The 21,450-nt window shown below is 37.9% G+C and overlaps 1 protein-coding gene across 1 annotated transcript in view; it reads left to right on the top strand.

Annotated features, from left to right (window-relative positions):
* SEMA5A (semaphorin 5A) overlaps positions 1-21,450 on the top strand; it is a 345,320-nt gene that overhangs the window by 304,073 nt on the left and 19,797 nt on the right. The window contains exons 17-18 of the mRNA XM_059836141.1: positions 1,475-1,700; positions 13,037-13,255. Of these exons, the coding sequence (XP_059692124.1) occupies positions 1,475-1,700; positions 13,037-13,255 (445 nt within the window). The remainder of the gene's footprint in view (positions 1-1,474; positions 1,701-13,036; positions 13,256-21,450) is intronic.

Here is a 21,450-nt window from a genome sequence, read left to right as displayed (position 1 = left end):
TAGTCCAGCTGGGTCTTTGGGCTAAGAGCTCTTTCTTGCCTGAAGTGTACCGCAAACTTATGAAACCAGGAAGTTTGTCACAAGTCCACCTGGCCTCAGAACATGAGAGTCTTGAACACAGCACTGGCTTCTCTGGTGCTTTGCTGTGTTAGCAGGGCAGGGGTTTGTGGGGAATAATTTTTTTTCCAACTCTAATAGATGGAAAAATTAGAAAAACTTTCAGTCAAAAAAGCTTCTTTTAGATCTGAAATAGCAACACAGCCTTTAATCAAAATATAAGTTGAGAACAATTGCTCTTAGCCTAATTGGATATATTAATAAGTTAGACCATTTGAGAGAAGAGGTAGTGGACTGAGGAAAGTACGAGATAAAAAGGCTATTATCACCATGAGAAAGAGAGGAGCAGGTAATCTATTGCTTGTTGGAACATGGTGGTATCAGCTGGGGTACGGGTTATGGAAGAAGGAGGTTGTACTATGTGATAAAACCATTACTTCTGTTGTGTCCGTATTTTTTAGTATTTAGTGGAATTACAAACCTAGTTAGTAGGCTTCTTTTCAGAAGCTACCCTCTGCTGAGTATCTAAGAGGTCGGAGGTAGAGACATCATTTAAAAATTGTCCCACTGATGCCTATTTCTTTTTGTTTTTAATAATTTGTCAGCGTGAATTCATTCTGATATTTAATGGTTGTTTAATTTCATCCATACAGTTCACAAAGCACTTGCATCAGATGAAATATATTGTGCTCTGGGAAATGAATGAGCAGGATCTACAGATCTTGATGATACTCGCAGAAGACATATATTGTGGGGCTTGAGAATATTGACAATTCTGCGTTTGGTTCTTAGGTGTGGTCTGTCCCCTTTGGTGCATATCAGTCCACAGTGAATTTGCTTCTGATGGTGGGTTTAGCAATGCTGGAGCTATGGGTAACGTGCACCTCAGGGAGCCGGATTCTGTAATAGAAAATATTTTTTGTCCATTGTCCCCTTGTAATACATAACCATTATACAAAATGGACAGTGGTTCACTTAGTCATATGCCACTAGATTTTACTGAGGAATTATTTGCTGGTTTGTGTCTTGTACTTGCAGTTTATCAGAATTCCTCTCAATTAAAAGCTTTAGCATATTTAGCTTCACCTTATTTGGGGCTATTAATTTATAAAGGATGTGCTTTATCGTGGTGCTTATAGTGTTCAGCTTACTCTTTTTATTGATGTAATAGGTCTAATTTGTACTGGTATATTATTGCTTTTAGCAGCATGATGCTGTGCTTGCCTAGAAGCAGAAAAAAAACACTTTCAGTTTGAGATTGGAATTAAAAGTTTATTGATGATCACTGCTATTGGAAATGCTGGAAAATATGTCAGAGGCTTTTTTATCGATTGGCTTGTTGTCTGTTTTGAGGGTTTGTGGGGTTTTTGTTAAGTCATATTTAATTATTGTATTCATTATGACCATTTTCTTTCAGGAATATCAGCCTTGTAACACCAACGCCTGTCCAGAGTTAAAAAAGACAACTCCTTGGACGCCTTGGACCCCAGTCAATATTTCAGACAACGGTGGCCACTATGAACAACGTTTCCGATACACCTGCAAAGCGCGCTTGCCTGACCCAAATTTGCTAGAGGTGGGAAGGCAAAGGATAGAAATGCGTTATTGTTCCAGCGATGGCACCAGTGGATGCTCGACAGATGGTAGGCAAAGCTAGAGTGGCTACACGATGCCTCCTGCTAGCGAGGTGTCTGCATTTCCATTTTCAGCACAGAGTGGAAGTTTTTACTTGCTGGTGTTTTGCATAACAGAACTGATAGTGCAAAAGAGGACATAGTGATCACAACAGGGAACCTAGCCTGTGTTTCTTCTAGACGTAGCTTCATCATTCAGACTAAGCAAGTATCGTTTACCACTGATTATAAGATTTGCCAGGTTATTTTAATACTCTTTACAATAATCTGAGAGCCATGACATGGCAGCCCAGTTCTCAGAGGATTCTGTCATCTCCTTATACTGTCTCCTGTTTTTACTGGGAAAGAGTATGTGCAGCATTAATGTATTTGATAAATATTTAGCTGGAATATGTGGTATTGATGCTGAGAAGAACTTTTTGCTTAGTAATTCTAAAGTAACAACTGTAAGATTCATGCAGGTGTTTTAACTAAATAAGGAGTTTAGGAACCGAATAATTTCTGCTATAAAAGTTTGTTATGCTATTGCTAGCAATTTAAAGTTCTGTTTATTTCTGAGATTAAAAACTGAACTCCTTCAAAATATTTTCAACTTTAGATGACTTTAAATTGGAATTATTTTATTTCAGAATTTTGTTCTTTCCCTATCAGTAATACATAGTTTTGAATAAATGTTATGTGTGTATATATATATCTATAAAATAAAAACTAGGAGAACTTCTGACAGACACTCTAATTTTATTAGTACATTTAATTAATTATCCAGCTCTAATTATATATCAGTGTTTCTTTTTAAGTATTATATTTTAGTTACATAATTTAAGGAAATACTGATTTTTAATTTTTATATTTTAATATTTATAGACCCGGTTTCCACTTACATAACCTTTTGTATCTTCATAACACCCATGTTAGCTGAAGAAATGTATAACTGAAGGCATTTGGCTTATCGAAGGCCACAAAGAGAGAATGGTTTCTGAGTCCTTGGGCTTTGTAATTCTCAATATTTTTTTCAGACAGACTAACTGTTGTGAAAATCATTGTTAAGCATTTCCTGCCTGTAATGGGTTTAAGTAGCAAGGTTTTGGTAGTGGGGGGCAGGTGCTGCAGGGGTGGCTTCTGTGAGAAGATGCTAGAAGCTCCCCCCATTCCCTTCATCCTGTGTAAAACCTTCATTGATTCACAGGACATCTGTGCCTCTTTGGAGAGGCCAGGATGTTAGTAATTTTTTTAAGAAATACATAGTAGTGAACTACATGAAATAATAAAGCAAAACCCATGGTACTCCAGATGAGACTTAGTTTCATACTCTATGTCATTCCCATTTCAGGTAATCTAAAGTCTCCAATGTTTATTTTTTAGGTGTGGCAAGGCAGATTTTAACATGGAGCAACTCTTGTAACAAGTGTTTCTGCTATTCTCCTGTTTTCATCCAAATTAAGTTTAAACTAGCATTTAGCGAAGATTTTGCTCTGCTAGGATTGGTGTATGACCTACCTTTCTTGTCCTGAGTAAGACTTTTGTGTGGCGGTGCTGCTTTTTGCTGTCTTCCAGCACTTTGACATTTATGACACCTTTTTAAAATTTGGTGAGATTAAATGAGAAAGAGAATATTTTTCCTACCAGATAGTACATAATTAGGAGAGTTATCACGACAACTGGAAGTAGATCTATGGAAGAATCTAGGTATATTGTTGTCTGACAGCTGAGATGTCAGCACTTAAGAATGGAGTATACGAAAGCCAACGCGCTACTTAGAGAGCAGGTTAGTAGGACAAACCAGTGCAAGAGCCAGTTTGTCTTAGATCACATTGATACAAGAAGATTAAGCATGGAGACACCTTTCTCAGCTCTGAAGTCATGATCAAAAGTCCTCTACTGGAGTTGGATGCATAAGCTGACTCTTTCTTACAAAATATAGTCAGAAGTAACAGTGCCTACGTTTTGTTAAATAAAGCATTCAGGCAGAGTGCAAGAGACAAGGGTGTGGGTTCAGGTGCATTCTTTGCCTGATTAGCTTGAAGATTTTTCTTTCACTTCTGAACATCAGATTCCAGAATTTCCTGGTGTTGTAGCTTATTTGTTGCATCTTGCTGAAGCTGCTGCTTTGCTTCATTTGGAAATAATTAATCATTGGACCGATGTATGGGAGTGACCCTGTTGCATAGTAATTGAAATGTTCATCTGGGAGTAGGGTTTTTGCTGAGTAATCGCAAAACTACTGAATATTTAAATACTTTCTATTGAGGAGTTGACAGGGCAGAAACTATTATACATCTGTCCATTCTTCCCAGTGAGTGCCCTCATAACTTTGTCATTAATTCATGCTCATTTTTTGACTCTTTTTGGCCAGTGAGTCTTTAATTATTCTGTAATGAAAGATCAAACCCAATCAGTGTTCCAAGTGGCTGCATTAACCAGTATGCTTCTGGTGAAAAGAGTTACTGTTATGTCTCCTTTAGCTGCATTTTATTTTGAGCCTGTTTGCTTAGGCATTTTCTGATTATGGATGTCAGAACAGTATGGAGTGGAGTATTTGGCGGGGGGGGCACTGTTTTGATTTGCTGATGTGATGAAACCTACTGACTGCCTCTAAACTGCAAGATTCAGGAGCACATCCCTGCTCCCAGGTTTGGATTTGGGACAATACACCACCCCTCTACTGCTCCTTGATTTCATGGGAAGAAAATACGTGAATAAGAGTCATGTAGTATAGCTGTAGCTTTAGAAAGAGAAGGACCTCATGAGAATGGGAAACCATGAATTTTGGTGGACACTTTTACAATTTCTGGCTAGATAGCAAGGAAATATCATAACTTGCTTCTACCTGACCAGAGCCTGGATACTGTGAAACATTCTTTTCATTATCTCCATGTTGAACTGTAGCAATTTGCTGGCTTTTATAGAAAGATTAATACTGGTATGGCATGCTTGGCATACCTCATTACCAAAGATGTGTTCTGCAAAGATCAGTTCTCTGTTCTTTGCAGAAGAGAGCTATTTGTTAGAAATTTTCTCATTGCCTATAATCTCCCACTGTGCAACTGTAGTCATGTTGTGTTAAACAGAATCATGTTTCACTGTCAGACGCTAGCAAAGCAAACTTTCTTTGCAATCTGAGCTTAGAGGTAGAACTTCGTGCCAGAAACCCACTAGATTCCTCCTGAGTGTGGTAAGATTTCTATCTCAATCAACCAAGCAGTAGCATTTGCACACTGTATTCGTGCTTTTCTGATTTGAAGTTTGATTAAGAGGAAAGAAAAATACATTTTGTTCTCTGCCTCTGGGTTTTCATATAGTGCTCAGATAGGGAAGGGACAGGTATTTCAAATAGACTGAGAAAGATTGTGTACGTTGTTGCACGTCGTAATGCAAATGACGGTACAGTCTAGCATTAAAAGTCTAGAAATTACATCACCATAGGCTTTAATGTGTGCTTATGAAACATATTAAGTATCTACATTAAACATACTAACTGACTGTCTGTAGGATTATCTGATATATAAGCACTATGAATTGTATTGAAAACATAAGTGTTTAATCCAGGGATAAAAATTTCACAAGGTATGACGTTACCTGATTTTTCCAGGTTGAATTTATCTTACCTAACTCTAGATTCCATTGTAGTCTGCAAAGACAGCTAGCACCCCTGAGGAATGAGGGCTCCATCTGAAGATAAGTATCTGATATAATGGACACAAATCACCCTCTAGAGGTACCACTTTCTTTCCATGGTGTATACAAAGGAAACAGCAACAATGAGCTTAGACAAGACAGTTGAATTTGACATAGCCAAAGTTAAATGAGGTTAGCTACCGAAATACCTTCAGAAAACAATTAAACAAAGACAACCCTTCTAATTTCAGCTAAACAGTCTGAAAGAGTCTTTTTTTTGCATTTTTCCTTTTTTTGGTGGTGGGGGGATAGGAAGGGAGAATAAAATCTGAAGAAAAGTCACAAATTCCTTAAAGGAGAAAAAGGCACCTGGAAACCTGAACTTAGGTTCCCAGTTGTCACTGCTTTCTCTATGCCAAACTTAAAACAATAGTTATTTTTGAAGGCAGGTTGTAATTTTACCTGAAATTCTGTTTTAGTGGCCACGATCTCTTGTGAAGAGATTGATTAAATCCTAGTGTTACCCACAAGAAATCTATAGTACAGAATAAAACAGGTGCCAATAATCAGTAATGTCCTGTAGTCAGGAAGAGTACATGTTGAGATGTTATCTTATACTGCTATACTGCCTTATTGAAGCTAAACCGTGGTATTCTGAGATAAGAACAAAATGAATTGTGGAAGTTAGAACTGAATTTGATGACAAATTCAAGTTTGATTGACAAACAACAACGCTTCAGTGGAACTTTAGGATTAAATATTTAAACACAGTAAAGCTAGGTACAAGAAATAAAGTTCTTGTGGTAACATAATATCCTCCATCTGCATACTGTTTGGGTTTTTAAAATACATTATCTTTGCATTACATTAATGTTTGTCATTGCATTTTACCATTTAAATTTTACTAAGCAAGTTTTGAAAGTTTATAAGGTTTTTATAAGTTATAGATATATAGGCCTGAAGTTATATAAGTTTTATGCTTCAATGATATTGTGACATACTTGCAGAATATCTTCAGAAGGTGACAACACTGAAACAATCTTTGCTTATCCTTGTTACCTGCTGCGCTTTAAACAGTGTTTCATGCCGTCATTTAGAAATTATTCAGGATACTTGAATTTTGGCTCCAGATCATCTTTTCCCAAAGTCATGAACCGAGACTGCTTGGATAATTGAATTTTCTTTGTTAACTTTGAACAGAAGCACATAAGGCATAAATCAGTCGAGTAATAGAATTTATCAGGTGTCACTGCTACTTCTCTCTTATTTAGAGCTGTATTCCTTAGCTACAGGCTAGACTAGAGAATTATTATAAATATATGTGCTTTATTAAAGCCTTGCTTTTAAGGCAAATTAATTTGGCTGGGAATGTTGCAGTCTTCAAGAAGAATCAGGCCAATCAAAGTCTCCTTACAGGCTTTTGCAAAGGCAGATGTTTTTCTCCTGTACTAGTCAGGGCAGGTGACTTTCATGTTAACATGTCTTCAAACAGGATTAATTTCTTATGGAGTTATAAGACTATTCCAATCAGTTAAAAAAATTTTAAACCAAAACCAAAAAAGTTTTAAAAAATTACTTAGAAATTATCAAATCATCTTGGTTTAGATCAGAATTATGTTACTTAATTAGACAATCTTTTTCTGTTTTATGTGCTTGCTAAGTATAATGGAATAAGTAAGTCAGCAGTGAAGCAGTGCTAATTTCTCTGTAATTTTGCCCATATTGAACAAAGCATAAGCGCTTAAAATGAGAGAATAGTCTTCTGTTTAGATGTCAGTTCATATCTTCTCTCTTCCCTGGTCTTAGAAGTTGATGGTCATTTTGTCCACAAAATCCCTGTGATTGCTTTTACTGAAGTTTTTGCAGTATTTGTTGTTACTTGTGGAAAATTTTGCTTTAGAGAAGCACAGCTGCCTGTTTAAAATTGTACTGGGAGTAAGTAGTTAAATTCCCTTTTCTAGCCTCAGTGTGCAGCAGTTTATTAATTGAATACGACTTCTAAACATCTGAAAATACACCTGTTAATAAACTGCAAGCAGAATTCATACATTGTAGTCATTCACAGGGCTTTAAGTAAGCCATAGGCTTTCTGAGAATTATTTAGTTTAAAACATTTGAATGATGAACCTGTCATAAAGGCTGGATCTCGATTTGATTCAGAGCTGTTCTGTCTGTCTTGGGAAAACTGTTCATTAGTTCACTGATGATGTTATGACTGATCATTCTTTTTGCAGATTTCACAACTATTTCTGTAGGTAGGCTTTAAATAAGGAGACCTTAGGTGTTGTTTTAGCAACTAGACTTTTGCTGTTACCAAGCCAAGGGCATTGGCCCTTGCTTTCTGTTTTAGCCAGATATTTTAATCTTGAGGGTAATAAGCTGAGAAATACAGAATGTTGTTTTCTGTTGGGTGGCACAATTTGGTTTCTGTTCTTGGAGGTGGATGTGGAGCAATCAGAAAGTGACCCAAATCGCAAAAAGAGGTGGAAAGCAGGAAAACCACAGTTTAATGAGAAAAGTATTCATGCTACTTGATCTGAAAGATTACAATACTTTTATGTTTATACCTTCTCCTATCAAATTTGATGTAAACTGTGATATGGATAGGAGTCAGTTCTATATAGCCACATACTTTCTGAAGAAGTTTTTCTTGAAGAAATTCTGCAGTGTAATCTTTTGGTTAGTTTTGCATTGCCCCCCTTGCCCCCCATCCCTGCCACGACCTCAATTAATAAACAGGACTTCTTAGCTGAAGGACTCAACAATTTTCCATAGCTTAAAAAGTGAATACACATAAGTTGGCCAAAGAAGGAAAGGGGTGGTTGGACTTACATTTGCAACAGAATCTTTGCATGGACAGTTACAAGAGCTCTGTAGACATGTAATAATTAGACCATGAGTCCTCTTTTTTATATATATATTTATATATGTGTGTGTATGTATTTATAATACATGCATATGTATAAGTACATATTTCTGTGTATGTTTTTATATCTGCAAATGATTTATTGGATTATCCTCATGCTGGTATTATGCTAGGCAAATTCATCCTAAAGATTCATACTCCATATTGGCTTTTCAAAATAGCATGTGAAAGTATCAATATTCTAATACTAAAAACTTGCTTTATTAAATATTAACTATATAGGATATTGAACAACTTTTATTTAAAAGACACTGCATGATCTGAGTTGTACCACAGTGAAAATGCCTCAGAAGTCCTGAAACTGAAGGGGTTTGTTACAGAATGCTGTCTCATTACTTGAATTTTCAACTATGTCTTTTCTTCTCTTAGATTTCTTCTCTACTATCTATCTGTTTTATATTGTTATGTTTATATCCAATCATTTTGTTGAAGTCACACTTTTTTTTGCATTGTCCATGAAGGAGATATTTACAGTTTTTGTAAAAATGCAGAGGCTGCATTGATGGGATACTTACACAGAGTGAGTTTTATGTCATTGCCAAAGGTGCTCTTTAGAGTTTCCTGTTTAGAGAGGCAGCCATTCTGTGCCTTGCCATCTTCTGAAAGAAATAATCTTTCTTATTCTTTTCCTTAATGTATCTGAAAGAGACAACCACCTGCTTAGTTTCTCTCCCCACATCTTCAGAGGCCTAAACTCTTATAATACTCAAGAAAGATCCTTAGAATAATCTATGAAACAGGTTTATAATCCATCTGTTCATAGTGTTCTACTTCTACAAGAAGTTGTGAGTAACTCCTGCATACAATCAGCAAAGGAGATTTTAGGTGTGGAAAGTATGAATATGCAAGAATAATAGGAAAATTGTCATGTCTTGAATAATCAGTCAAATCTCCTCCTTAATAGAGGATCACGTTTACTTTTCATAAGAGTCCAGGTAAAAGTAAAGCTGTGGTCGAGAGTTAACTATTTCTACTTTTTTTTTTTTTCCATTGTACTTAAATATCACTGCATCATTTAGGTTAGAAAGGACCTCTTGAGATCATCCAGTCCAATCCCCCTGCTCAATCAGGGTCACCTGATTGCCCAGGGCCTTGTAAAGTTGAGTTTTGAATATCTCCACAGACGGAGACTACACAACCTGTAAGGGCAACCTGTTCCAGTATTTGACTACATTCACAGTAAAAAGGTGGTTTTTTGTGTTCAGGTGGAATTTTGTGCGTTTTAATTTGTGCCTGTTGCCTCTTGTCCTCTTGGTGGGTACTACTGAGAAGGGCCTGGATCCCTCTTCTTTATTCCCCCCATCAGGTATTTATACACATTGATGAGATCCCCCTGAGCCTTCTTTTCTCCAGATTGAACAGTCCCAGCTCTCTCAACCTCTTCTCATACAAAAGATGCTCCAGCCCCTTAATCATCCTTTGTCCCTGCCCTGATTTGCTTCAGTAAGTCCATGTCTTTCTTGTACTGGGGAGCCCAGAACTGGGCCCAGCACTCCAGATGGGATCCCAGCAGCACTGAGTAGAGGTGAAGGATCACCTCCCTTGACCTACTGGCAAGGCTCTTCCCAATGCAGCCCAGGAAGCTGTTAGCCACCTTTGCCACAAGGGCACATTGCTGGCTCACAGTCAGCTTGATGTCTGCCAGGACCTCAAGATCCTTCTCTGCAGAGCTGCTTTCTAGATGGTTTGCCTCAAACTACCCTTGCAGGGTGTTGTTCCTCCCCAGATGCAAGACTTTGCATTTCCCCTTGTTGAACTCCATGAGGTTCCTCTCTGCCTAGTCATAGTGCAACACAACTCTCTGGTGTATCAGCCACTCTTCCCAGTTTTTTGTCATCAGCAAACTTGTCCAGGTCATTAATGAGGGTGTTAAACAGGACTGGACCCAGTACTGACCCCTGGCATACATCACTAGTGACTTTCCTGCAGCTGGACTTTTATGACTGATCACAACCTTCTGGGCCCAGTTGTTCGGACAGTTTTCAGTCCATCGCACTGTCCACTTATCTAGCCCATAATTTGTTGACTTGTCTATCAGGAAGTTATGAGAGACAATGTCAAAACCCTTACTAAAGTTGAGATAAGTAACATCCACTGTTCTCCCCTCATCCATGAACCTAGTCATCTCATTGTAGAAGGCTATAAGGTTGTTCAAGGAATATATAGTACTGTATTTCCAGAATGTAAACTAATCTTGTTATTTTTAATGTCATTAGTGTCATAATGTTAATTTTTTAATGTGCAGTTTCTGTCTGAAGAGAAAATTCTGAAAGCCCATCTATGAATACTGTATGAATTACTGTCAAACTGTGAAAAGTCTGCTCCTTGTAATAATTTTTTTAATGCTTTGGAAAGAAGAAAACACAGGGGAACACTTGCTGAAAACCAAACTCCACACTGAAAAGATTCTTTAGAATATTTTTCTGTTTCAGAGCTAAAGTACCTCACCTTTCCCTTAGAAGACTGCCCTCCCCGCCCCCCATTAAATCGCATGAAATCTAATATCGTAATGGCAAATAAGGTCACACATTTTCCTTAGGACTGAAAAAGCTACACCTGTCCTGCACAAATGTCTTCAGAACATCGTAGTGTTGGTATGAAGTGATGCACACTGTGGTGTTTTATGAAGAAAATGACTGGCAATCTGGTCTGATTAACATTTTTTCCATTGTTTGCATTGCTGTGAATTTAATAACTAAAAAAACCTTAATTTGAAATTCTGGTATAAAAAAATACTATTTTTTTGGTCTCACAGCTCACTGCATGCATAAGCTGGGCATTTCCATGACCAAAGTGATACAAAATTGCAAAAAAAGGGTCTTACAGAGCTGGAAAGTGGACCTGTATTCATAGTTCCCATACTGTTTCTCTGTACTTTCTCCCTTTTTGGATTTGAATGTAATGTCATGTTTCTTGAAATGCTGCTTTTAATATCTTTGTAATAGAATCTGGCTCAGCAGGAGAGAAATAGTTACCCTCTATAATCACTGAAATGTTTTACCCATTTTTAGTTATTTTTTTTATTGCTGTTCTGCTGTTTTCTTATAAATTTCAACAGTTTCTTATTATAAGTATATCTGTGTCGCTGCATCATTGTTCCAATATTGCCAGCTGTTATCAAGCGTTGAATAAAAATATGCAAAGTCTCATCTACTTTGGGATGATTGTGAATATACTTCTCAGGGCAGAACTTAAAGCAGCATTACTAATGTCACGAGGACAGGTAGAAATAGGGCGTAATTGTTTCAGTACTGGACACCACGAATGAGGGACTCCTCCATTCTGGTTATCCAGAGTACTGGTCCTGTTCAGTCCAGGACTCCTGTTGGGCAGTCTCTTCACAGTGTTACTTGTAGCTCTTTTCAGTACATGATTCAGTACATCTTCTGTCTTTTTAGCTCCATTTGATACTCTGACAGAGCCTGTGCTTGTGGGTAGGGCATAAAACAATTTCTTAAGAATAAAAGTTTGTGCTGCAGTTCAAGCTGCAAACAATCCCTTGCATTTCTCCACTGTTGATGATACCATTCATCTGTACTTATATTACCAATACTGAAGCTCGAGCATAGGCAGGCAGCCAGCCACATCGTCTGCTGTTTTTTGTACTGTTCACGGGACCTTCTTTTATGACAACTAATTAAATAAGTGCTTGTAATAAAAGCAGCAGTTAGCTGTCCATCAATCATAGAGTTTCCAGTGATGCTAGCACTGGGGAAGGTGAACTGCTTTGGCAAGAGTAGGAAATCCCAGTAGTGCTGCTGGAGATGCTTAGTAGTGATGCTTAGAGGTAATGCTCAAGAGTGAGTTCAGTGTTGTGCTGAGTACAGTTGAGGGAGTTGTTTTCCATGCAGGACCAAGCCTGAAAGTGACAAAGATACTCAGATTCACTGCAGGTTATTAGAACTTCACCCAGGGCTATATCCAGGCATATTGGTTGTATGCTGTGAACAAGATTCTGTGTGTTCCCCTTTCACTCATAAATAGTGGACTTCAGTCTCCATCACTGTTTAATCTAATGCCTTTTCTCGGTACTAAACTCACTTAGAAAAGATGTTTCCATTTGCCAGATGGTTATTGTAACTAGGAAGTATTCTATTGTGTGTGTCTCCAAAAGGCTGATTTCTATAGCTTATATGTGGTTCAGAACACTTCAACTCAGTGGAAAATAAACTGTTTTTTACAGTGGCAAAACATTGTTCTTCACAAAAGGGCAGTCTCACTAGATTTTCTGGAATTATTGCTGTCTAAAATCTGACTATGGCTAGGATAAGTACAGTGCATCGCTTTCTAGGAGACCCATGAGCCTCTGGGCACAGCAAGCACTAGCAGAGGCAGGCTGGGAGATCAAGGGAGCAGTAGGACCAGGGGAGCTGGCTCGATGAGTGGCAGCTGAGTCCTGTCTTCTGTGCCACCTTCTTCCTTTAAAACAGAGGTAATAATACCTATGTAATGTATTTGGAGATTTTCTGATGACAATTCCTGTTCAAGACAGAGAGAATTTTTATCATCCTCAGGTGGGGTAAATTGACTTCAGTTATTACTGAATCCAATGCAACTGTAAAGCTTTAACTAAAGAGTTGGATCTAAGTCTTCACTGTAGTTCTGTGCAAGTAATTATGAAATTTCTATTATGGAAGAGATTCTTGAGATGAAACTAGGGTTTGGATTGTGAGACTAAAGGACAAGACCCTCCTGGTCATATTACTATTAGAAGCTTAGGAGTAAATTTGAAGAGGAAAATATAGTTTTGGGGTGAGATACTGTTTTAATTCAGTATTGCTTTTTTCAATCCTTATTTTATTAGGATTGTCAGGGGATTTCTTGCGTTCTGGACGATACTCTGCTCATACCATCAATGGTGCCTGGTCACCCTGGTCTCCATGGTCTCAGTGCAGTCGTGACTGCAGTAGAGGTATACGGAATCGCAAACGGGTCTGCAGCAATCCTGAGCCCAAGTACGGGGGACTTCCTTGTCTCGGCCCATCTCTAGAGTACCAGGAATGCAACATTTTGCCTTGTCCAGGTAAGAGTCAACTGAAATGAGAGAAGCATGTGAAAATAAAATACCTCATCTTCAAGGCTATATCTTGCAATAGAGGTTTTGGGTTTTTTTTTAGTTGGTGGGCTTGGGGTTTGTTTTGGTTTTTGAATAAACTACAGCTCAAATTTACCTTTATAATATAAGTGGATTTGGGTAAGATTCCCAATTTATGTCAATCAGTTTATCATCAACAGTATTAATAGCTATGTCTGTTTTCACTTGTGAGACTTTGACTGTAAAAATATAATTTTAATAAGTAAACTCATAAGAGAAAAAAGACAAAAGAAATCTGGCAAAGCATGAGAAATCTGGCCTAGTCTTTATTTAAACTCAGAATATCATTTTCATCACAGTGGTTGTTGGCATTAATTCTGTGCTAGCTTTTGAGTATAGAGCCTCCAGCAAATAAGGTTCAGGACTGGTCACCAAGCTACATGGTAACTCAAGTAGACCATAAAGATTGTTCTGGGAATCTTGAGCTTCTCCTTCACTGAAAGTTGTTTTATGATTCTATAAAAAGGATTACAAGTAGAATATATGTTTTCAAGAAACTACTTTGGGTTATAAATCATTGTTGTATCTTAGACATTTGGGGAAAAAGAAGTCTTGGTTTCAGTCACCTCTCACCCTTCATAAAACAGACATCCAAATTCAAAGGCTTTTGAGCTTTGCAGAGGCTTTGTGGAAAAAGAAAGGGGAAGGATATAGGAGAACACATGAAGAAAAGGAAGTGCAATTGGAATAGGAGGAAAGAATTCAAGGTAAGAAACAATAGAGAAGAAGAAGGATAATGACTGAGAGACTCAGTTCTTTCCAGTATCAACAAGTCAATTTAGAAATAAGGTTTCATACATCGTTAATTGTATTAGTTATGTATTAGCTGCATATTTTATTATTGAAGACTTGGAGCTTTTGGCATTTATTCAAGTGTGGACCTGAAGGATTACTATGGCAATATAGATAGTACATATGTATATTACTATAGTAAAACATATGTGTGTGTGTATTTATCTATGCCTATATGTATCTATATGGTTACAAGTTAAAACTGTGTTCCCTAAATCATGGATATGGGTTTTTTTATATGAGTATTCTGTCCACTCATATCATTATAGCGCTTTCCCTAAGCTTTGTAAGCCCTTTGACAGTCACCCTCCATTCTCTGCATCAGAATCTAAGCAGTAGACCTGTGCAGAAGACAGGGCTTCCCTTTCAGGAGGACACAGTTTCTTGAAAAATGTGCTTCCACCTTGAATTGAACCTAAGTAATATGTTTTGGCAGCTATCCCACAAACCCAGCAGCTCTGTGAGCATTCTGGCTGCTCCGTGAAAATGAACTTCTCTGCACTTTTATGGCTAATGAGAACAGCAGGATTGCTTGGCAACTTGAATGCCTCAGGCAGCCCCCTGAGGCATTCAAGCATCCAGCTCTCCTGCTGGTGGGGCAGATCCAAAGGGAAATTCTACTGGGGTTCCGGGCTTCAGTCTGGGTGAATGCCCACTGAGCCATTGAGGTTCTGAAAAAGGCTCTTGGGCACAGCAAGCCAGCACTTTCTGGTGAAATTTTCTTGCTGCATCCAAGGAGGAGGAAAGTAGATTTAGGTGCTCATTGTGTAGGTTCTCTGCAGTGTAAGCATCTGAGGAGATCAAGAGAAGAGATTATATGCTGCTTTCTGAGCTTAGAGGCATGATCAGTGAAGGGTGGCCATGTTTTCTACACCAAGCAGTGTGAGAGAGAGGTGAAAGGGTATCAGTAGAGAATCAACAGTAGGCAGAGAATTATAAAATTGTGGCCCAAATCTTCTCCCCATTTGCACAGCCCTTGTGCATGCTCTAATTCATTAGTACCCGAACTGCAATTGTAACGCCTTGCTTTTCTTGAATAATAAAATTATAAACAATTCTGTTTTCATGTGGCTGCACTGTTCATCTGTGAAAAATTTTGAAGGTTGACAGTAATGCATTAGGTCAGAGATTTAGGAGACCGTTGTACTAACATGTGCAAGCCTCCCCAGGGATGCATGCAGTAGGTGAAGCAAGCTAGAACATAGCACCTCCTCATCGGTTGCTTCTTCCCTTGCAAAGGGAGTCCCTCCATAAGACACTGCCTTCTGCTTTCTTTGAAGCAGGTGAGTGGTGTGGTAATAGCTAACAGCTCTGCTCACAAGCTTTAAGATACCTGATTGTATTACTATACTGTAGTAACTGAAGTGCATTCATTAAATGGGCCCAAATTATCTATAAAATGGGGCCAGATTTGTTGTTCATCCCTTGCTGTTGATTCTTAAATTAAATGCTGTCTTGAATTTTGTTGGATTTTTTCAGAGTTAAAATAAGTTAAAGGTTTTCAGAAGTCATATTTTTAATTACCTCTGCAGCTAGTACACTCTTATATTTTTTGAAGGGAATTGTTCCAACCAGTAAAACACATAGTTATGCAGACATAAGTCTGATGTAGAGGCCTTCATTGTTTATGAGTAAGGCAATACCCAAAACTAAAATACATGAAGTTGTAAGGCAGAACTTGAAATTGTGCTCTATATAAAAATTATTCCCTTTTCTGCTGTCTCTGAATTTAAAAATATTTTTAAAGATCAATTGGTATAAAGTGTGGTGGGCCTTTCTGAAGCACGAAGGGGTGTCCTAATATATCTAACAACTTTCTTCAGAGACAAGTTTCATTTTTCTTTTTAATGCAAAGCAAATTTGAATAAAGATGTAGAGCTTGAATGAAGTATTTAGATGTATGACAGCCTGTGAGGAATCACAAAGTTCCTCAGCTACAGAACTACTGTTTGCCAGTAATTAAGAAGAAATGTAAGGGGCTAAGTCAGATCTCAGATAAATCTGAAGGGAAAATATTGCAAGCGGTAGATGTAATTGATTTTTTTTTTTTCTTTAAAACATGGGAGAGTAAAAAATGATTGCAGAGTAAGGCTTATCCATAAATTAGACCTGATTATAAATTTGTAGATAGGAAATAATTTTTTATTAGAGAAGCATACTGATGAAGCTGAATTCTCTCCATTTTTAATGAAAGTCACAGAAAGTTAAATTGGTGGGTAAACCTGAACATCTATTAGGTTGACATTCATGAAACCTCATCAAGAAAGGGAAGACGTAAACAATACATGGGTGAAGAGCCTTTGCTCCAAGCCCACATGTACAAACCTGGCAGACCCCACAGTAGGGGCACAGAAGAGAACAGCCAGGAAGAGAAACCATGGTTGGATCAATTTTCAGCCTTCTTGTTAACCACTGTGCTTGAGACTGGATTTCGTTTCCTGCATGCTTATATTTAGGACAGCTATATAAAGTCATTCTTACCCTAGCTATCTAAGTGAGTTTCTAAAATGTCCCCGTTAGGCTTTGATCACACAGCCCTTGCAGGTGTTTATGAGAAAGGTTGGTGTAGGTGCAAATCTCATCAGGGTATTGTCTATACCCTCCTCACATAGATGAGGTTGTAGACAGAGATGCAAGGACTGAGTAGGAGTAAGCATGTCAGGCCCTTCTTGCCACTGTGAGCATCGAGGAGAAAAACAGGGACCGCACAATTCACTCTTGCCTATGTAAGTAAGTGAGGTGCAGACAGAAAGGCTAAGGAATGTGAGGAGATTTTGTTCTGACCTCGACCTGAAAGTACCGGCCATAGTACTAGAAATAAAAATGCAACAAAGAAGAATTTGATGCTTCCTAAGATTTACCTAGGCTCCCTCAGGGTAAGGACAGCTTCACACGCTCCCTGCTGGCACAGAACTGTTTAGTTAAAGTCCAGTCCAGTCATTAGCCTTTCAGAAATATTTCGGTTAGTAGGAAGAGGCGAGATGGCCGCCATAAAGAAGCCTTCTTGCTAGTGCAGGCTTATGTTCTGCTTTGCTCCCTGTTCTGCTTATTGCAGACGGGATCAAACCCTTATGACGTAAACTTCTAAGAAAGATGAGTGGTAAGAAATATACTGAGCAGTGCTTAACTCATGCTGAAAGTCAATAGAACTTTATGCTTCTAAATCAATTAATCTGGGCTCAGTGTCATCCTGGAAGATACTAAGTGCTCTGAAGGACTGACACAATGAAGAAGCACATGGAGCAATCGCTGAGTGTCCAAGGCTCTCTTGTCTGGTTAAGTGTCTTGCAGCATAGTTTTAAATATACTTGTTAATATTATAAGCGAGTAATTTATGGCTAAATGTGCTGCAGGGTCCCAGAACTTTAAAAAAATACTGAAGCCATCTAGAACCTGCCTTTAGCAGCTACTATTAAATCTCTCTTGAGCCTGCAGGGCAGAGAGAAAGAGTGAAATTTTTCCCACAGCTTGTAGCAAAGTAAACAGTCCACTGACGTGCAGATTGGTAGCAGTCATTGGGCAGATTACTTTTCGTTCATAGCATTTGAAGTCTGAATATATACTAGTAAATTGAACAATGCCAGAAAATTACCAGGAATTGTACCCAGGCCCAGGAATATGATTTGTCTATATTGTGTAAGTTTAAGAATGATTTGTCATACAATTTTGCCTTCAACTAACTATCACTCTCCCAAATAATCTGCAGGAATAGTTTGGGAGTCAGTGTAGGGTAAGGCCTGTTCCCAGTACTCAGTTTCCATGTGGCCAAACTGCTCTGAGGGGTAGCATAGGAGAATTTGCACTATTGTCTTGCACTAGCAAATTATGCTTTGGTCCTGTGCCTGAGTCCCTTTTTTATGCCTCAGAGATGTGGTGAATAGAGTTGAGCTGGCAAGCACTGAACAGCCTCAACAACTGTGGAAAGGATCTGTGAATACTCAGTGACATCTCTGTTTTCTTTCAGTTACTAATATGTGGTCAATATGAAAAGAAAGGAATCTATAATCAGACATATTGGGGGTTTGTTATCCTTGGAGACTTGCGAGATATTTACATTATGAAGAGAAATAGATGATGAAGAGAAGCATTGTTTGAATGGTAAAGTCTGAAAGTTTACAAAAATTACAGGAATTTACTAAAAGATTTTTTTGCCTGAAAATAATAATAACCAAATATAAGGAATTCTGTCCTAGTTCACAATATTACATGTCTCTTCAGTTATTACTGTAGGAAAAGGCAACTTTTTCTTCCTTTTTATTTTGTTTTATTTCTTGTTGCTTTCTCTTTTATTCTTTTGCACATAGAGACACTTAATTAGGCATTTAAAGCATAGATACATGAGCTCCATTGAGTAGCATGAGCTACATGAATTTCTATTCCCTTTTCTTCTCAGAGCGTATTGGTGGATCAGAGGTAAAGGACAGTTGCCATCTCTTAGATTTGAAATTCTGATACTTTGTGACAAAATTGTGGGATTTCACCAGTTTCGAATTTTTATTATAGTAGTTTTAGTTTGGTTTAGTTACGACATTTTGGCTGAGATATATGAATAAATTTATATATCACTAAATGTGCTAATAACAATAAAGAGTTTCAGATATACAAAACTCCCTGAAAGACTGTTTAAGTTATTTATGCATCCCCTAAAGCCAGTTATTGCTTGGGTTTGTTTTTTTTCCTTCATTATTGCTTTGATTTTTTTTTCTCCTATGTTTTTTTTTCCTTGCAGTCATACTTGGCCACAAGGAAACAGGGATCTATTTAAAGGAACAGACAATATTTATTCTGCAGTAACTTCCTAAATCAGGGGAAAAAAATTGCTCCAATCCAATAAAGCTTGTCTCTGAGGCTGCTGAGGCCTGCACTGATCTCTCTAGGTTGCTTCTGTAGCCAGTGAGGAGAAGGCTGAACTGCCCTTTGGAAGCAACTGTTGCTTTTCTAAGTTAAGACTCTCAGTTACAGATTTAAACCTGGGTTAATCCTTAGATTATTTTGTTGTACTTTCTTTAGAAGTATTCATTTGCCTTCTGTGTTTCTGCACTGCACTATGTTGACTGCTTCATCCAGCACTGCTTTTATGAATAACAGGTACCTGTAGCATCACAGAAACAAGACTTTGCCTTTGCAAACTATGATGTAAAAATTGCTCTTTCCCACATTGAAACATATGCAGCAATACCCATGGGATTAGGAAAAAGTAGTAGACTGAGTGATGTGGAATGGGATGATTCCCAGGTGTCTGGAAGGGAACAGTACTCTCCTATGTCTGTGGGCTGCCAAACACCCAGTGTCCCTGAATTTAACTTTTACTAAGCCACTGGGAAGCACACCATCTGCATTTGGGTGGGTGGAAAGGACTACTGCCCCTCTATTTATACTCTTTCATGCATACAGAAAAGGCTGCCCTCTCAGCATTTTTTATTCTCTTTTGTTACACTTTCAAAAAGATGAACATGAAAAGTTATAAAGCTAAAAACATACACCAAAAACCCAAAAGAATGTATTTTGGGGATTGTTTAAATTGAAATGAGACCAGGCAGTATATCAAAGAGCCTGTGATACTATCTGTGTTCTCAGGAAAGCAGGTGAGGTCAGTGTGTCTGCCTACGCGTCCTTCCACTTCCTTGTAAAACCCGAAGTGCGTAGCAGGGTATCCAGTTTACTTAGTTGTCTCTTGGAAATTCTCCAGTAGTGTGGCTGTTTTATCGTGTCCCCAGGAGATCCCAATTCTGTACACTGTTTCTCCCTAGAACATCCTCTTCCCTATGTTTTTATTTCATTATAGTAAAGAAATATTTATTAACCACAACAACAGCCAATAGGCAAAAAGTTGTTTGCTTTACTATAAAGGAAAGAGCATTGTTTGAGAGCACCCTGCTAGCTGAAGGGTGCTTTCTTCCAAAAGGGACCAACCTCAGAAATTGTCAGAAAACATAAAGACTCTTTGTATCTTTCATTGTGGAACTGCTTTAACGACTTGCTTTTGTCCAACAGCTCTACAAAACTGTTATGTAAAGAAACTGTAGTGACTGGAACTTTCCTTGGAGCTGTGTATTTTTCCCCCTATAAGAAGCAGAAATAACATTAAGGACTCCATGACAAAAGGAAAAAAGAAAAAAAAAACCCCAGATGGTGCTGTGTTGCTAAGCAACTTTAAAGAAAGATGAAAGAAACCACAGAGCTCTATTTAGGTCTTGTAAAAACTCAAGCAGTAAATACCCACTCCTTTGATCTTATTTAATCGTGATGATTCTTTACCATCCTTTGTTGCTGAGAAGAAAAAGTTCTGGGGACAAATAAAAGAGGTAGTTATGATAGTCCTTGAAAGGCCCAGAGATTTAGGATGGCAGCCTGTCAGTAAATAGTCACTAAGAAAAACAGTTATAATTGCACCATCCAGCTCAACCATGATCAAATCTAACGTTGTCTCTTATATTATGCCTGTCCTTTCCCATCATCCCTAGACCCACTTCTCCCTTTACATCCAAAGGCTTATAGTATAGCCACGATCACCGCGGTTGTGGAACATGGTGACATTCCTAGATGCCACATCAGTCTCTGTGTTCTCGGCCACCTATAGATAGATGGTAGATGGCAGTTTCAAATGTATGTGCATTTGTAATTCATGCTCTGGTCCATTGAAAAGTAAGTAGAAAGTGTTGGGGGTCACTTTCTCCATTATACTGAACAAGCCACAGGTAATATTTGCAGTCAATTTATCGTCTGTCTTAGGCAATCTCAGGCTGTCATTCTGTTTCATGGAGGTCTGTACACTGCAGCAGAAATGCTTCTGATTATTCATTTGAGCTAGTCAAGGATCATTTTAAACAAAACAAAAAAGAAAAAAAGGGAATGTCTGGAAAGGTAAATCCTTAATATCACATGAAATGAATAGCATAGGTAACAGCTTCTGCTTTTATTTGATATAATTTAAAAAAACCCCAAAAGTGGCAAGTTCTGCATAAAAGATACCATGTCTTGAAATTGTTATAAAATTGCACAGTATATTTCACCTGCACTGAAGACAAATAACCTTTGGCTTTCTTAGATATGAGCTTGCATAATACTACATTAACAGAGTTATCTCAGGGAAAAAGACATATTTGTTTTCCAGTGACTATATGAATAAAAGAACAAGTCAAGCACTCTACCAAGATGCAGTATTTATTTGTGATAGGTAGTATAAAACTCTCTCACATATCTGTATAGCTAGATGATTTGGCTGATAAATATATCCTGGAACAAATGCAGCAATCATTGATTTACTTAATAATGGAAATAATTTATTTAAACTACATACTTGGAATGTAGTACCAGATTCCACAAATGCT

This window comes from Gavia stellata, chromosome 3, assembly GCF_030936135.1.
Source record: "Gavia stellata isolate bGavSte3 chromosome 3, bGavSte3.hap2, whole genome shotgun sequence".
NCBI lineage: Eukaryota > Metazoa > Chordata > Aves > Gaviiformes > Gaviidae > Gavia > Gavia stellata.
Note: the sequence above shows the minus strand (reverse complement) of the source record. Positions and strands in the feature narration are given on the sequence as shown.